Here is a 17517-nt window from a genome sequence, read left to right as displayed (position 1 = left end):
TGTTGCTGTCAAACTTTTAATTGTTGATATGCATTATATACAGTAACGAGAATAGTCGACCTCCGCGGAGGAGTGGTCTGCACAGTCCCTACGACGACAGGGGTCCACAATAGCTAAAATGGCTGCTGGCATCCCGAGACAGTTCGTTTTCTGCATGGTGCACCTGAGGGGGACTGGGTATATTAATGTAGTGCCATTTGTTAGCTGCGTTAAATACTAATATGATTTTCGTACAGTGGGCCACCTTGGAAACACGGGCTACCTTTGGCTCACTTACCTTAGGTCTATCTGGTTCATTTGTGTATCATGTATGTTTCTGCCCTTGCTCATGAGTATACATTTTCTCAAGTTCAGCAGTCTAGCCTTCAACACCCGAAGTCTTTTTTCCAGCCAATCTTCCTTGACCTTGAATTGACATGACAGTTTCCCATAAAGACGGATGCACGAACCAAAGGCCTGCCAAGCTCACATTTGGCAGCTGTGGGAACCAGAATCACACGAACAACTGCAAGAAGTGTGGCTACACACACAACCCCTAGAAAGTCTTCTATGAATGAATCAAGCGATATGTCTTTTGTGTGTTCAAATACACACGCAAATTCTAGCATAGTTCTTTTTTAAACTCTCGAATACTAGGTGTAACAATTAAAAAAAAAAATCAACTCTTAAAGCAAACGTTTCCGCACATATAAACATGTAAATATTTTTTATGATCTGGTTATAATCGGACAGCATTGCTTTGGCATATCTAAACAACATAATAAAATTAAGCATTTATTACGTATCACAGTTCGTAGCAAATGAATCTCATAAAATAATTTATAAACTTTCAATCACTGTAGATAGAACTTGTACCTCAAAATAATCAAATGTCTTGATTATTTCTATAAGCAACAGTACGAGCTTCACCATCACGAGTATGGGAATGAATTGATTAAAGAACTAACTAACTAACTAACTCTCTAGCCTTCTTAGACCCGAAGGTTCATGGCTGCAGCAACACAGGCCTTCCATGTTTCCCTATTTTGAGCAAGTTCTATATACTCTTTTCCATCCCTACCGATTTCCCTTAGGTCCATCTCAACGTTGTCCCTCCATCTTCGTCTTGGCCTTCCTACAGGTCTCTTACCATCAGGTTTCCCAACAAGAATCCTGTAAACTCCTCGTTCCTCTCCCATTCGTGCCACATGGCCTGCCCACCTAAGTCTTCTTGATTTAATTATTCTAATAATATCTGGACATGAATACAAATTATTTAGTTCTAAATTATGTAACCTTCTCCACTCACCTGTCTCCTCTTCCCTTTTAGGTCCAAATATTTTCCTAAGGATCTTATTTTCAAATACTCTCAATTTATGTTCCTCTTTCAATGTAAGGGACCAAGTTTCACATCCATATAATACTACAGGCAAAATTACTGTTTTGTATATTTTAACTTTTAGTTTCTTAGATATTAAACGAGAAGACAAAAGTTTATGAAGAGAGAAGTAACATGCATTTCCTGAATTAAGCCTACTTTTTATTTCCTCTTTAATATAATTTTCATTTGTTAATATTACTCCTAAGTATTTGAATTTGGAAACTGTTTCAAACGAGTTGTTATCAATAATTAGATTTTGATTATTACCTAACACTTGGTTTCGGCCTGTAAGCATATATTTAGTTTTCTCTTTGTTAACTTCCAAACCTATCTCTTTAGCAGTTTTGAAAAATATTTTAGCATTATTCTTAATTGTATTCACATCATCCCCCAGTAAGTCTACATCATCTGCATATGCTAACAACTGAGTCACACCATTTAATTTTAGTCCTTCTTTAGCTTCTCTTACCTTCCTAACAGCATATTCTAAGGCAAAATTAAAGAGCAATGGAGATAATGCATCTCCTTGTTTTAACCCATCATGAATTGTAAATTTGTCAGACATATTAATACCCACACGAATTTTACTTTCTGTTTCACTGGTGCATACTTTTATCATACTAACAAGCTTCTTAGGTATTCCAAACTCAACTAATATATTATATAGTTTATCTCTTTTGACTGAATCATATGCTTTTTTGAAATCAATGAATAGCTGATGGACATTTTGATTATATTCCCACTTTTTTTCAAGTGTCTGTCTGATGTGAAAAATTTGATCTGTAGTTGATCTGTTACGTTTAAATCCACATTGATAATCACCTATACTTTCATTAGCATATGGGGTTAGTCTTGTTAAAAAGAATGTTAGATAATATTTTATATGTTGTTGAGAGTAGAGAAATTCCACGGTAATTATTGCAGTTCATTTTATCACCTTTTTTAAACACAGGAACAATTATGGATTCTTTCCACTGTTGAGGGATTTCTTCTTTATTCCATATTAAACAGATTAATTTATGAATTTGATACATTAATGAATTTCCACCATATTTAATTAACTCAGCTGGTATTAAATCAATGCCAGGTGCTTTGTTATTCTTTAGCCTTTTAATAGCATCTTTAACTTCAGTCAAGTTGGGTTCTGGAACTAAAGGTTCTGCTGTGTGTACTTCATTCACTTCTGTTTTATCTCCTACATGGACATTTAAAAGGTCATTAAAGTAGTTCTTCCATCTATTTAGAATATCACTTGGGTCAGCTAGAAAATCACCGTCTTTATCTTTTATCAAGTTTACTTTAGGTTGCCACCCCTTTTTAAATTCATTTACACCTTTATATAAATCTCTGATATTTTTATTTTTGCTGTTTGTTTCAATTTCGTTAATTTTTGTTTTCAAGTAATCTCTTTTTTTACTTCTAAACGTGCGGTTAACTTCTCGCTTTATTCTATTATAATTGTTTAGATTTGTATCATCAGAGTTATTTAACCACCTCTAGCCTGATTTCTTATTTCTATTAGATTATGACATTCATTATCAAACCATGGCTTACTTTTTCTCGGTTTATGGTATCCTATACTTTCTTTAGCTGCTGATTCTATTGCATTACGTATGTGCTCCCAATTCTTATTTACGTCTGTTTCATTTATATTTTCATCATCATTTAAATCCTGCAAAACATCAAATCTATTTGACAGTTTAATTTGGTAATCTTTCTTAATTCTTTCATCAGTAAACTTTCCTGTATCAAATTTTAGAACTTTTAGATTTTGTTGCTTATGATTTATCACTGAGAGTCTTCCTCTTAATTTAGCAATTACTAAATAATGGTCACTAGCACAGTCAGCACCTCTATGTGTACGAACGTCAATTATACTAGTATGCCTTCTCTTATCAATGAGAATATGATCTATCTGATTGTGAGTTTTACCATCTGGAGAAGACCAGGTATATTTATGGATATCTTTATGTTTAAAAGTGGTACTTTTCACAATTAAATTCTTTGAGGTTGCAAAAGTAATCAATCTTATACCATTATCATTACTTAATTCATTGGGTTTAAATGTCTCTTCTTTGCCAATTTGTGCATTACAGTCACCTAACAGAATTTTCATATCATACTGAGAAAATTTATCAAAGACCTGTTCTAACTCTGCATAAAAATCATCTTTAGTATTATCATCTTTATCTTCCGTTGGTGCATGTATGTTTATTAAAATAATTTTACACCACCTACCCTGTAAAACTGCATATGATATCCTATCATTAATAAATTCTACTGTTTTAAGAGCCGATATAATTATATTATTTATGAAAAAGCCTGTTCCAAAATTATGATTTTCAGTACCACCATAGAAAAAAGTATAATTTTTAGTTTTACAATTCCCTTCTCCTGGCCACCTAACTTCCTGGACAGCTACTACATCTAATTTATACTTCACTATCTCATTAACTGTACACTGAAATGCCCCAGGCCGGTAAAGGCTCAGAACATTCCAGGTGCCTAATTTAATATCCTTATTCCTAACGTAGATCTTATCCTTAGTCCAGGGACCTCCCAAAGTAGTCCCCACCCGGAGATCCGAACGGGGGACTATTTTACCTCCGGAATATTTTACCTTGGGAACATCCATGGCCTTATATTGTTGTTTCTTGACATGTGTTTTTACAGTGCAGAGTTGTCAGCTCTACGTCTAACCCCCAATATGAATGGAGGAACTACTACACAAGACGAACACAAACACATTAGACAGCACAACTACTACACAAGACAAACACAAACAAATTAGACAGCACAACTACTACGCAAGACAAAACCAACATACTAGACAGCACAACTACTACACATACATACTAGACAGCACTACTACCACACAAGACACATACATACACAATTGATTATAGAACATCAACATATTTTAAAAAATTTAAATTAAATCTTCAATAACTTAGCTTCTTCATAAAGAAATCATATTTCATTCACATAGGTATGACTCAATTTTATAACCACTTTACAGTAGAAAACTTCTTGAGATTCTTATTTTACAAGTTATATTTAAATATACGATTTGTATTACTTTTAGTAAATGTTGTTTTTATTTCATTTTAGGTTACAGGTCTTTTTAACATGCTTAAGCCTGGGGAAATATGATGACTTTTGTTGCTTAATGTGGAGATCAGCTCAAATCCACAGCTTGGAATACAACACTGAAGAATTATGAAATTTCTTGCAAGATTTGTCAGTTTCCATTAGAATAATTGCATTATTATGATTTTTCAACACTCAAAGTCGCTATTTTATTAGCAATGCGACCATTTCCACTTACAAGGAAAGATCAAGGATACTTATATTCATTATACGATTTCCTGTTCCAAATTCGGAAAACTTTCCCTTATTCTCAAATTGATAATGTATCAGAATTTACACAAATATCGCTGCAATTCAAGTTAAAACAGCATTCTGGGCATTCACCGCTAAACTTTTAGCATGTCCTCAAACAAAATTTTTCATCATATTTTGTCCTCATGACAAGATGCGATGTCATTTTATCTACCATCTTTTTTCTTACTCCCCACAGTGTTTCCAAATTATATACTTTTTCACTATAGTCACAGAATATAAACTTTTATAATTTTTCTTGTACGAAATATAATTTTTACCACATTTTGTTATGAATTATACTGTCATGCATCGTTGATACAATATATTGTTATATTATCATCAAAACTTATGTTCTTTTATTTAATTTACATCATAAAATTGTTTGATCAAATATTTTTACCCTCAGCGGGAAAAAGGTTATTTTCCGTATGTTATAGTTTTTTTTCCCAACAGAAGAGTTTGACATATAAAAACATACTATAACATGTGTAGGATTTAATATACATTTTGACCAAATTGCCAAATTTATGAATAATTTCTATTTAAAACAGGTTTATTCTGGTTATATTTACTTACAAATTAACACATGCATGTGTTCAAACCAAAATTATCTTGCAAAATTGGCTCTATATTATTCTATTGATGTTTTTATGCTTATTTCATTGCAATCGTAAGTACTTAACGTAACTTTGTATAAGTACTGTAAGTGATAATTCTTATAATATTCAATTTCAATCATTAACGAACTTCGTGTTGATGTTTGATTTTTCACGTAAGTAATAAATCAAAGAAAATTACTTCAACATTAATGAAATTTAGGATTTATATTAACAAAATAACTGTTTTTTACTAAGCTAATATGCTTAATCAAATAATATGGTGAGCCATATAATATACTTATAATGGTACGCTGGCGAAGTTTAAAATAAAGGTCTCCCTCCTCTTAGTTAGATTGGAAGGTAGTTGGAAACACTTCATTACTCCTGTATTGGATAAGAAAGTGGGGGAAGGCAGTTGCAGACAAGGCCATCACTACTCTATGCGCACGTAAACTTGTTTCACGGAAAGCTTTCTGTTGGAGTCTGTCAGGCATGATCTGGGCACTTTGTGGAAGATTTTTGTGTTCCTACCCCCTCCCTCTCTCTCTCTCTCTCTCTCTCTCTCTCTCTCTCTCTCTCTGTGTGTGTGTATGCGCGCGCGCGCGTTCGCACGCCGACACCTGTTTCTTTTTAAGTTTGGTGTATTTTTATTGCATCGACTAATTGCTGTTATGGCTGGGAATGAACAAGGTTAGTAATGGGCAAATAAAAAAGTATAAAAAATACGAAAATTCCTGGCATGAGTAGTTAGTACTAACGTATATTCTCGAGCTCGTCCATTTTAGAGGGGATACGATCAGTACCACGCTCCAGCCGCCTTTCTTTTCTCCAGGGTTGTAGTAGAAATGAAAAAATAGAAATGTTTTGCATTCTGCGTATGTGACAGTATTCTTTGGATATTGTTCCTGAAGTATTTGTTAACATCCTAACCCGCAGTTTTTTCAGGATAAACTAGTTGAAGGCCGCGAGTGGTTCCTGAGAAGTCATGAACATATCACAGAATGCGCACTAGTTTAGCTCACGTTTCTTGGGGGAGGGGGAGAATGATTTACAAATTTATTCTACGAATGCTTACGTCATTGTGACCATGGAGTGTATTTGGCCGACTAACAAGGATCTGGCGTCTAGACACAAGGCCAGTATAATGGTCTGTGGAGTTTGGGCTGTGTCCTACGTTTGTGATTTCCTTTCACAAATTTCATCTTAACACACCTTTAATCCTTATCTATGTGATTACTCAAAAGTGGAAGAAAATTGAAGTAAAATAAATAAATCAATTGCTCATTGTGTTCCTGCGTTTTCCAAAATTTCTTCCTGATCGAAAATTAATGTTTCACCGATGTAATGCATCACTATAGTCATGTGAATTATTATTTTCCGTCATCATAGTGTGCTTAATCATTCCTTAACTGTGTGGAAGTTTTTATGTAGGCAAAAAAATGGTTAAGAGTAAATCCCAATTGATTGCTAGAAATTTAAAATATCATAACTCTGACGTGACGCATATTAACTGTTCTTAGTTCGCTGTCAAGGAACGATTTCTCCTAACTAAAAAGGATTCCGGCCTCCGTGGTAGAGTGGTTAACACAGCTTGCTTAAATACCGCCTTGACATTGTGTTCATTCGGTGTTCATTGTGAGTGTCTCTTCATCAATTTCATCATTTCATCGCTCATCCTCATCGTCGCGTTTATCCAAAAGTGGCGGAAAAGCGAAGTAAAATAAACCAAATCAAACATATATAAGAAGCTGAAGGGAAAAATATTCCATATATACACTGCAGTTTTTTTGGCAGTGTGTAGCTGTCTTAGGGTCGTATGTTCGAATTAGCTGACCTCAAAATATACGAAGAGTGAAAGATTAATGGAAATCGGAGGCACATATCTATTACTTTAGTAAGCGTTCAGTCGTAAATCATGTGGACACAGTGTGATTTTCGTGCAAGGAAGGGTTCCTGGGACATCAACTAGGTCGACGTTTACTTATAACGTTACGAGGGTATGGATTTCTCTCAACAAGTGCAACAATTGTTTATGGTCATGGAAATTATTTATACAATTTGTTTACACAACGTCGTTTTTTACCTCTTGAAATTAATGGTGACTGGAGAATAAAAGACACACGTGGTAACGTGCTTTGAAGACAGAGGTCTTAACTTCGAACCATGATTAAGGCATGTTTGTCCCATCACATCCATGTTATCAATTGCTCAATCATTCTCATCGCCACGGATTAACCAAGAGGCAAAAAGGCAACGTAATATATCCTAAATAGAAAAAAAATACAGAAAAGGGGCAAGGAAATGCACATATCGTATCGAGTCAAGGTTGTGTGTTGCAAGAGGGAAATGTGCAAGGGAGAATTCCCACCGAAGAAACACGCAACACGAAACAAGTGTCGCTTGGAAGCCAACCCTCAGTAATCAATGCAACCTTTCGAACCAAAGAGACACGGCAAGATGGACGTGTCGCGTGTCGCTTTCGTACCTCTCGGACTGTGCCGTTTTCTCAATACCGTGCATCGTATTGCTTCAGTTTCTTGTTCGCGCATGCGCAGCGAATGCTTCATTCCAACGATCTGTATTTAGACTCTAGAAGAGAGCCCAACCGGCATTATGTTTGATCCTCTAATTTGTTGATATAATAAAGTAAGATATGTACAATGTTTTAACAATGTGTTAGGATTTAAACACAACGTTCATTTCGCTTTATCAAGTTTTTTGATGCAGTTATCTATCGGCTATAATTTGCCTTCAACATCGTGAAAAGAGGCCGTGTTTTGGCCATTTACCTGACTGCTTTTATTTGAAAAAGTCAGCTTATGGAGGCAATTTAGTCCAAAATATATTAGTCAACATGGTGAAGTACTCTAGTGCATTTTTTAACCACCGGGCCGCGACCCGATACCGTGCCCTCGTATCAACTATACTGAGCTGTGAAATGTTCTGCTGAAAGTGGTTGACAACTATCATAATCCCAATATCATATTTGAGTTGTGAGTTTTCGTTTTTTAAGTCCATTTTATGCACAAATAGACTAATCAGAACTGGCTCTGCCCGGTGCCTCCCCGGTTATCGAACCCGGGATCACTTAATTACAATGAGACGACGTTACCACTTTGTATTCCATATTTTTATATTTGTTAACAATCCTACACACGTAATCAAGCTATTATTACTCTTATGATTATGCTAGAATTTATTTATCAATATTTAATTTCTTAGGTAGCTACATGTTAATTCATGCATAAAATCTACAATACTGAGGAATTTTACGAGGAAAATTCTTCGGCTAAGGGCATTGACTTAAAAAAGAATACCGTGACATGGTTTCAAGAAGGTTGAGAACCATTTCTCTAGTGTTTAGGTATTCGCTTTATTCAGGCTGAAAAGTCTAGCGTATACAGTTTGAGTTCAGTGCATATTTTTTCTCAGTTTTCTCGTGCACAACATGCCTCTCCCAAGTTTCAATAACTTCACAAATTTTACAACGAAGTTTTCACGTAACAATGTCTCTTGTTACGTTATTTTCGGGTGACTAATAAACTGATTAATGCAATATATCGATACCATCATGCAAACTGAGCATATAAATCAGTGTTGTTTGCCGCGTGCATCTTGTCTCTTCGGTGTGAAACAGTCGTGTCGCGTGTTTCTTCGGTGTGAATTCTCCCTAACCATATATCACACAATACAGGTGAAATTGTTGTAGGTTGACGTGAATTGTTAATCTGCCTAAACTCTTAAAATACTCTAATCAGGCACGTATCCAAAGGGGGGCTTAGGGGGCTCGAGCCCCCCTGAAAGTTTTAGGTTTATACTAGATAAAATGAAGTTTTTGGTTTCTTGTGGTGTGAAATAAAACAATGTGACAATAATTTAAGGAGATAAATAATTATCGAGGCAAGACGGAGAGTGTTCTATAACCCTGTTATTGATAATAGCACGTATCCAAGATGGGGCATAGGGGGATAGACTCAACCCAGGAAATTTTTCAGTTTACGTTAGATAAAATTAGGTTTTTGGCTTCTTGAATAATGTGAAAATAATTTAAGGGAAGAAATAATTATCGAGGCAAGACTGAGAATGTTTTATACCCCTGTTATTGTTAATAGCACGTATCCAAGGTGGGGTTGAGGTGGCTCGAGGGCCCCACCCAAGATTTTTTTTATTTTTCACTAGATAAAATTAGGTTTTTGTTTTTTTTAATAGTGTGACGATGATTTAAGGAGATAGACAATTATCGAGGCAAGACGGAGAATGTTCTATAACCCTGTTGTTGATAATATTGCATGTAAACTTTTCTTGCGCTTTCGGTGTTGTCGCAGTGCACTTGAGCACAATGTAGAGACTTGTCAGCATTTGGAAGCTGCACAACAAAGGTAGCGCCACACGTAGGGCGATTCGTTGTAATTTCTAATCTCTGGAAGGCGGGAGAGGGTACATTCTTGAATGAGAGAAGGAGTCAACTACTGGCAATATTAACGAATCGTTTTATCTGCGGAACGTTCTAGAATATAATGAGGATATAAATAAGCGGATTCAATTTTTCGGTTCATCTCTACAAAGAATCGATTAATGAGATTTCAGAGGTAAGTGTGACAATTCATACAGTCGATTAGTGATCAGTCAGCGTCCTCTGGTTGCTTTATAAGATGTAGTGATTCGAAAATGAAAACATTGACGACAGCAGCCTTAGTGTAGTGCCAGCTCGGGTTGAGGGCCGAAGAGATCAAGGCCCCCCGCCCTCCCTCTCACTCTCTCTCTCTAAAGTGAATATTTCAGCAGTACCATATATTGGAGTGGTTTATTAAAACAGAAATAAACTTCATAGATCAACTGAAAATCAAAATTTTGAGTGATGATTTAGTTTTGCCAGAACTAAATTTCGTATATGCAGTCCGAGAATTTCATGGTGTAAGAAATACTTTTGTTTAAGCCTACTGGGTTCAAAATACATTGAAACACTTAACTACCATAAAGAGACAGCCGAAAATTTTATGAATGTCGAGAAGAGAAAGGAAGAAGATGTTGCATATGTAGACATTTTAGGCGGAAATTGCAGGCTCTACCAGGACCCGAATCAGGGCTCTACCAACTGAGCCACCTAGCCATCCTTGACTTCAACCGATTTTTCGTACATGTCCTGCGTATATCAAATCGTAAGGTGTTGCCTGTATAGTGAACAAGCACAGAAAATATGAGAGAGAAGAAAACTGAGGAGCATTCCCACCGGTTGAGGAGATTTTTTTTCTTCTGTGGTCAACAAGTGCTACTACTTCGAGGTGACAATGACAGTGGCCTAATAAGGGAGATTTCACACCGTGTCACCTGTGTCATCCTAAAGGATCATATGCAAACCTGCAGGAAGAACGCATCTTACTTTAATCTCCAATACGGAATGATAAAACTTCTTGTGAATTGATTTTAAAAAAATGTGTCTGAGATAAAGAGTGGCGTGCCCAGGATTTTCGGAAGGGAGAGGGGTTACGCATACTATTTTTGGTGGTCAGTCCTGATTTTGCAATCTTTTCCCTGTCTTTGACGTTCTTCTTTGTTTTAAAAAGAGAGGAATACTGGGTCAAATGGGGTTATGACCTCACCAACCCTCCCTTGGGCACGTCACAGGAGATAAATGAATAAGCATTTGATCATACTGGGAGACGAAACATTAGATATGTTGGGAACGGAAGGGTTTTCATTGTGCATTAATTGTTTCGTGATCCAGCTGTATTCGAGAAGACTGCCTTTGTTTTGTGCCGATATATGATAAGAGAGCGGAAGCTGTGACAGGCATTTTTGAACACTTGTGAGTGCTAAGGCCTGAATCTGAACAATTTGGTGGGTTTCGGCTTTTATAAGAGCTGCAAACATGGGAGGGCAAGACACGTTAGTGGTGTTCAGACTCGAATCAGAGAGGAATATTCGAGAGCTGTCTGCGTCCAGTTGGCAGCCCACAATTTGAATCTCGCGTTGTCGAGTGGATTGTCCATCCCGTACATGTGTAACAGCTTCGTAAAAACACTCAAAGACACCATAGATGTTTTTATGCCTGATGAGAAGAAATGGACAAACACACCTACTGAGATGGTTCCGGCACACAATGTTAATGCATGGAAACAGAGGAGTCGAGAGGTAAAAAATGTTCCGATTTCACGTTCTGATTAAAATGACAGCCTTAAGTGGTGACGATTTAAGGGATAGTTGCTACCCATTTTTTTTGCCTCAACATTATGGCCTCTTAATGTTAAGCCTTGTCTACCAAGAGAAAGTAAACTTTCATTGCACCGCCCTCCGCCCCTTCCTGTTTTGGAACCCAATTGCCACCACTGGTCTTAAACATACAATTGTGAGGTTTTTACTATACCTCTTTAAAAAATGATGTTGAGTCCCCCCCCGAAAGGAATTCCTTGATACGTGCCTGACTAATATCAGGGTTTCTGTTCCATTTATTATTTCAATTTTGAGGGTCTTCATGACAAAGTGCTTTGCATACTGCTCTATGAAACCGGAGACCCTATGTTCGATTGATTGATTGATTGATTGATTTGCTTTATTTTACTTCGCTTCTTGTGCCACTTTTGGCTGAGTTGCAAATATGGGGTCAATCAAACTCAATCAAATATAGGGATGAGTGACGACATGATAAAATTGATGAATGGACACTCACAAATCCATGGCCAGGCCAGGATTCAACCGCGGGACGTCTGGCGTCGTAGCGCGATGTGATAACCACTCTTTCACTGGAGCCGGCATCTATTTTCAAAGCTTGGGTAATATTTAAGAGCTTATTGTGTTCGTTCATTTTTTCTGGTCACTCCAACATTCGTCCTTATCGTTGAAAGTAAACAAGAGGGATATAATATGGTCGTAAAAATAACAAAGTTATCACTTTTTACTTTTTATATTTGTTTTAGAGCTAATGACAAAAGAGAGAAAAGAAACGAAAAAATGAACAACCTATTTTCATTCATGAAGGAAATAAATCGCCATCTCAGAACCTGATTTCTTGAGAGCTCAAAATGGACAACAAATATTTCTTCCGAGGCCGAATGACCACAGAAAGAAACGTTGTGCTAATTCCTTGATGACTCATGGTTAACATTGCTCTTCTGTGTGGTGTTCCCGACTGACAGCTGTGCAGCTCTTTCTTATCTTGGATACAGTTTTGGCATTGACGCTGCAGTGTTTCCAATTCAATATCGTTTTTTTTTTTTTTTTGTAAAACGTGAGGTCTCAGTGAGGCTTCACTAAAGATTTACACTGTACATGACAATGCACCGTTATACATTGTTATTTACTTTTCTTACTTTACGACGTTTTTCTGCGTTTTTGACCAATCACGACGATAATTGGATGAAATTGATAAGAAACACTCACATGAGGACACCCATTTCCAGACCAGAATAAGGATAAGACATCCCTATAAATCAGCGCTACTGCCGAAATCAGTAAGCGGATGCGGAAGTGACTAGCGCCGTCAAACGGATAGGATGAAAACTAACAACAGCCTCAAAATAATGGATAATTAATAAGATGTGCCCTGCCAGGCTGTTCCCTAAATCTATGATAGAGGCTAACTTATAAAATGATTAACACTATAAAGTATATTTGTATTACATTTTGTGTAGTACTGCGCTGCAACGTTCTAAGTCGTATTCACGCACATAGCTTTAAAAAGAAACTATTGTAAAGATTTTAGACTTTTCCTGGGCATTACGAAGTCATGGGAGATTGTGACACATTCACTAATCTCAAACTTGGTTATTGACTAACCTGCGGTGTTGCATCCTGTAATACGATTATTCTTTGCCAGAACATGAACCAGGGGCACTTCGTCACGAGATTGTGAGTCGAGCACTCGAAGAAAACCATACACGCTTTAGAACCTAATTTTCTAAAGCATTGATCATGTTAAGTCTACAAAGAAGATCTGTAAACCTAGGAATACGGAATAGGGTCGGAAGTAGAAGATCTTAAGCTTGAAAAAGAATCACCAAATGTTTATTACAGAGTTACTGCACTTCAGACTAATCTCGTAACATATTCACATTTAGATGAATGTAAGTTAATGTTCAAATTACCCAAGACAAGCACATACTTACGTGTGTCCAGCTAGTATGTTTAGAAGAGATGTTTTCCCAGCTCCCGAGGGTCCCATAATGGCTGTCAACTGACCGCCACTGAAACGTCCGCTGAGACGATCCAGGACCGTTTTCGTTTCTGTAAATATAGGAAAAGGGAGCGTTAGGGAAAATGAACCTTCCATAGAAATGTTCGCCGATCAACTTAGACACCATTTGAACACCTAGTCTAAATTTTGAATTAAAGATCTGTGCATATGTGGGAGAATCCAAGTAATATTTCAAGTGGGCTGAAGTCCACGGCAAGGAGTTCACTGCACAACCCTCTTAGTTGTCCTTGTGAGCGTACTTAAAGCAGAATTCATGTGGATTAGTTTTGCTACAACCGAGGAACACTAGAGAGAAATTGGATAAATTATAAAAGCAAGTTGGACTTGCGTTTAGGACATCAAAATTAGTTGTATGGGATGTGCTCGATATGCTTAGAAAATGACGTTGCTCAATTTACGTAAAAACTAACTTCAACTGTAACAGTTGCCGCAATTGTCAAATTGGATTTTTTCTTTGTAAATGTATATTTGGTTGTAGCTTTTCCGTTATGCACCAGTTACATTTGTTTTACATTTCATAATTTTATAATACAATATTTTCTCTCACAATATAGTTGGTAAGTACATAGTTGGGTTCCTCAAAAGTGTTGACAAGGCGTATGCGCCATTATATCCTGCTTCTTTTAGGTCTCTTAAGAAATAATCACGCGTAGTTACATTAAGACGACATTCAAATATAATATGATAAGGTGTTCCTTCAGTTGCACCACACTGACAGATTTGGGATTGCACAATCTTCCTAGTGTACAGGTCTTTAGGGGCTAGGGTGTAATTTAGCCGACATCTAAGAAGGCTTGTTAAAGAGTTTCTCGAAAGGTTAATGTCTTGATATTAAGGTTCTTTAGGTATAAGTGGTTGAATTGAATAATATTTTTCCCCTTTAGTCTTCCCCAGGGCCGGATTAAGACGAAATTGGGCCCGATGCTGCAGCGCAAATTGAGCATGATGCACTTGCATACTGTGATTAATATATATATATAATTTTAATGTTTTTCTTGTTTTTATGTTTTTTAAAAAAATATTATTATTGTGATTATGAAAATGTACCATGAAATGATTGAGAGGTGCACTAGTGCTGCTTACATATATTGCTGTTTTTCAAGCCTTAGCAAGCGCAAATTCTTCGATCGTGTCAGTGAAGTCAAGGCTGCGCTGCAGCTCATGCTCATAAGCGCCAGCATGCTTAGCCTTTCCTGCCCCATTGAAGACCGCAGCTCACCTTTAACTATTCCCAACTTTGAGAAGCTCCGTTCGCAGGAGGCAAGGGACACCATCATGCACAGATAGATGCGCAACGCAATCTCGACGTTTGGAAATGTCCGAGAAAGATTCAACGATGACAGAAGACTGCACATGGTAAGCTCTGCCGATTCGTTCACAGTCACCGGTTTCTGAGTGCGCATAAACGCAGCAAACTGTACCAGCTCAGCCGCCAGTGTGTCTTCCAAGTCATCTGGATACGAGGAAACGAGATTCTTTGCTTTGTCCTCGATCTGCTCAATGCTCAATGACGTTAGCTCCGAGGGAAATCCAAATGTTTTGCAAATACCGTCATATGCCTTCATCAGCTTTTCCAGTTCAGGTAACGGACCGTCGATCATGACCAGATACGTCTGAGTTTTGAACGTTTCCTTTTGGCTGAGATCTGCTTCGTTTGCAGCTCCTTCATCGGGCTTTCGCTTACGGCCTCGACGCCGCTCATCTTTGTATTCGCCGTGTTGAACATTTCCGGTCGCCATCTGCTCATACACGTCAAATGTATCCCGTGCAAACTGAACCGTGTCGACCAGTGATGCCATCAAGCCAATTGCCGCATTCATTCTGACTGTAGGATCTTGGAGGCTAATGCTCGTACTGTTGAGACGGCCAAGGATATCGTTCCAGGCAGTCGCCATAACTGCTGTCTCAAGTTCGTTCATCCTGCGTGAAAATCCCGCGCTCTGGTTTCTCGTATCTGCCTTCTGCTCCTTATCTGCCGAAAGCTCATCCAGGACTTCCTGAAGGCTCTTCCACCAAGGCCGCCGTTAGGGAACGCGAGGCCCTGTGCGAACTATATCCGCGAGGCCCTTGTATTATGTAATGTTAAAATATCGATAACATCAGTTTCTTGTAAAATTATTCTCTAACGCCAACCTGGTTATTAGAATTGTGCAATTATTACCTATTGTTAAGCACGAGCGCACGTTCGCAGTATCGCCGTCTAGCACCAATAAAATTTAAAATTTGGCAACCAGCTTTTCTTAATGACTTTTGCTGATTGAGACCTAATTTTAGCGATACAAGCCCCAGAATTTTTTTCTTATTCTCTGTGTTCGCAGGCATGTACTGTAAATTTACCCTTGTTGTTGATATGATTTTTTTTCTCCCAGAAAACTCACTAAATACTTTTCATGCTAAATACTTTTCATGACAGGGGTGGCAACTTGTGAGTTTTTTTACGAGTTTATAGGATGCTGGTGCTTCCAATTAAGTAACTAATCTGATATAGCCTGCATGCGTGTATTATTTTGACATACTTAAATATATCCAAAATTACTGAAATCATAAACAAAGTGGCCACGACATAAAGATAGTGCTACAAATATGTGTATCAAAAATTATTAACATAGGCTATTGTTTGCTTACTTATAGAATGAAATATGATATGAAAATATTATTTTATGGAAGCAATACAAATTCACTACAGTTTCAAAATTCAATGAAAAGTAAAGAAAACAATTATGTTATTGGATATGATTAAATATTGCTACTTTTTAGTTAAAATAACAATATGATATTAAACATTCCCGTTTTTGCAATGAAATATAATGAACGTCAGATTGATTGATTTGTTGTTGTAAGTCCACTTTATGCCCAGAGAGGCTAATCGGTACTGAACCTACAGTTTAGAGTGGGATCCGAACGACTGTGCCATGTGCCTCCACCTGGTAACGACGTACATCAGAATGAAAACTAAATGAAAATGCAATAGTGTTTACATTATGATTTTGTAGGACACCTGTACTTCAGACTAAGGAAGAAAAATTGAAATATATATAGTACGTCCCGCGAATATTTTATGCCCCAGGCCCCGTAATGCAAGATCATGCTCTGCCAAATACTTAATGACATATAGGCCTAGTATTCGTTTCAAGGCCTCACGCTAATGCTACTTTTCCTGTGAAATTCACAGTCCCTGTTGCTCATCAATAGTTATGTTTTCTTGCAGTCTAAATTCACATTCAGTTCACTTTTAAGGCATTGAATTTGACTTTCTGATATTTCATGGTTTTGTAGTCGATAGCTTAAATGCCTCCAGGGCCGGATTAAGACGAAATCGGGCCTGATGGTGCATACCGTCGATTTTTTTGTATACAACTAACTTTCAAGGTGAAAATTTTACTACCTGTGTCTAGGCGTCCTAAATTGGGGCTCCAAATTTCATTCTAAGATTTATTTTCAGGTTAATATAGCAAAAGAAAACTGTTCAGCTTTCGGAAAATACTCGTTTGTTTTCATCTGGGCCTATTTCAGGAATGGGCCTAATGCTTCAGCATCAATAGCCACCACGTTAATACGAGCCTGGTCTTCCCTGTAATTGACCATTGTTTCTGCCAACTTTTCAACAGTAAATTGAAAATTGAATAAAGTCGTGGCACCTTGTGTAGAAACTGTGCATCGTTGTGCTTATAAATTAATATAAAATTTCGTACGGCAAAGTTATAAAAGCATGGACACGGAGCTACATCACTCGGTTTGGGAGATACTGGCCTGCCCTCTGTTAGCTGGTTGCAAAATTAGAGCGGTGCAATGGGATCCATGAGTATTACCGTGCAAATTGTCCATGACTATTTTCATTAATTTTTCTCTTACATCCTGTGTGTTTTTAAGCAATGGATTTTTATGTATGCTGCTGCAGAAGTTGTCAACAGCTTGTTTGGAGTTTTCATTTAATTCTTGAAGCTCTTATTGGTCAAATAAAGTGCACGAACATGGTGATGGAC

General features: G+C 37.2%; 2 protein-coding genes across 2 annotated transcripts in view; one reads left to right on the top strand and one right to left on the bottom strand.

The window, feature by feature from the left end:
- The window catches only part of LOC146000147 (putative glutamate receptor), a 342647-nt gene that overhangs the window by 72164 nt on the left and 252966 nt on the right, over positions 1 to 17517 (top strand). The window lies entirely within an intron of this gene.
- The window catches only part of LOC146000218 (ATP-binding cassette sub-family G member 1-like), a 105387-nt gene that overhangs the window by 67581 nt on the left and 20289 nt on the right, over positions 1 to 17517 (bottom strand). The window contains exon 2 of the mRNA XM_083137616.1: positions 13446 to 13563. Coding sequence (XP_082993742.1) covers positions 13446 to 13563 — 118 coding nt within the window. The remainder of the gene's footprint in view (positions 1 to 13445; positions 13564 to 17517) is intronic.

The sequence above is a fragment of the Lepisma saccharinum genome, chromosome 16 (genome assembly GCF_977018435.1).
Source record: "Lepisma saccharinum chromosome 16, izLepSacc3.1, whole genome shotgun sequence".
In the NCBI taxonomy this organism is placed as follows: Eukaryota; Metazoa; Arthropoda; class Insecta; order Zygentoma; family Lepismatidae; genus Lepisma; species Lepisma saccharinum.
This window is presented reverse-complemented; position numbering and strand designations above follow the sequence as displayed.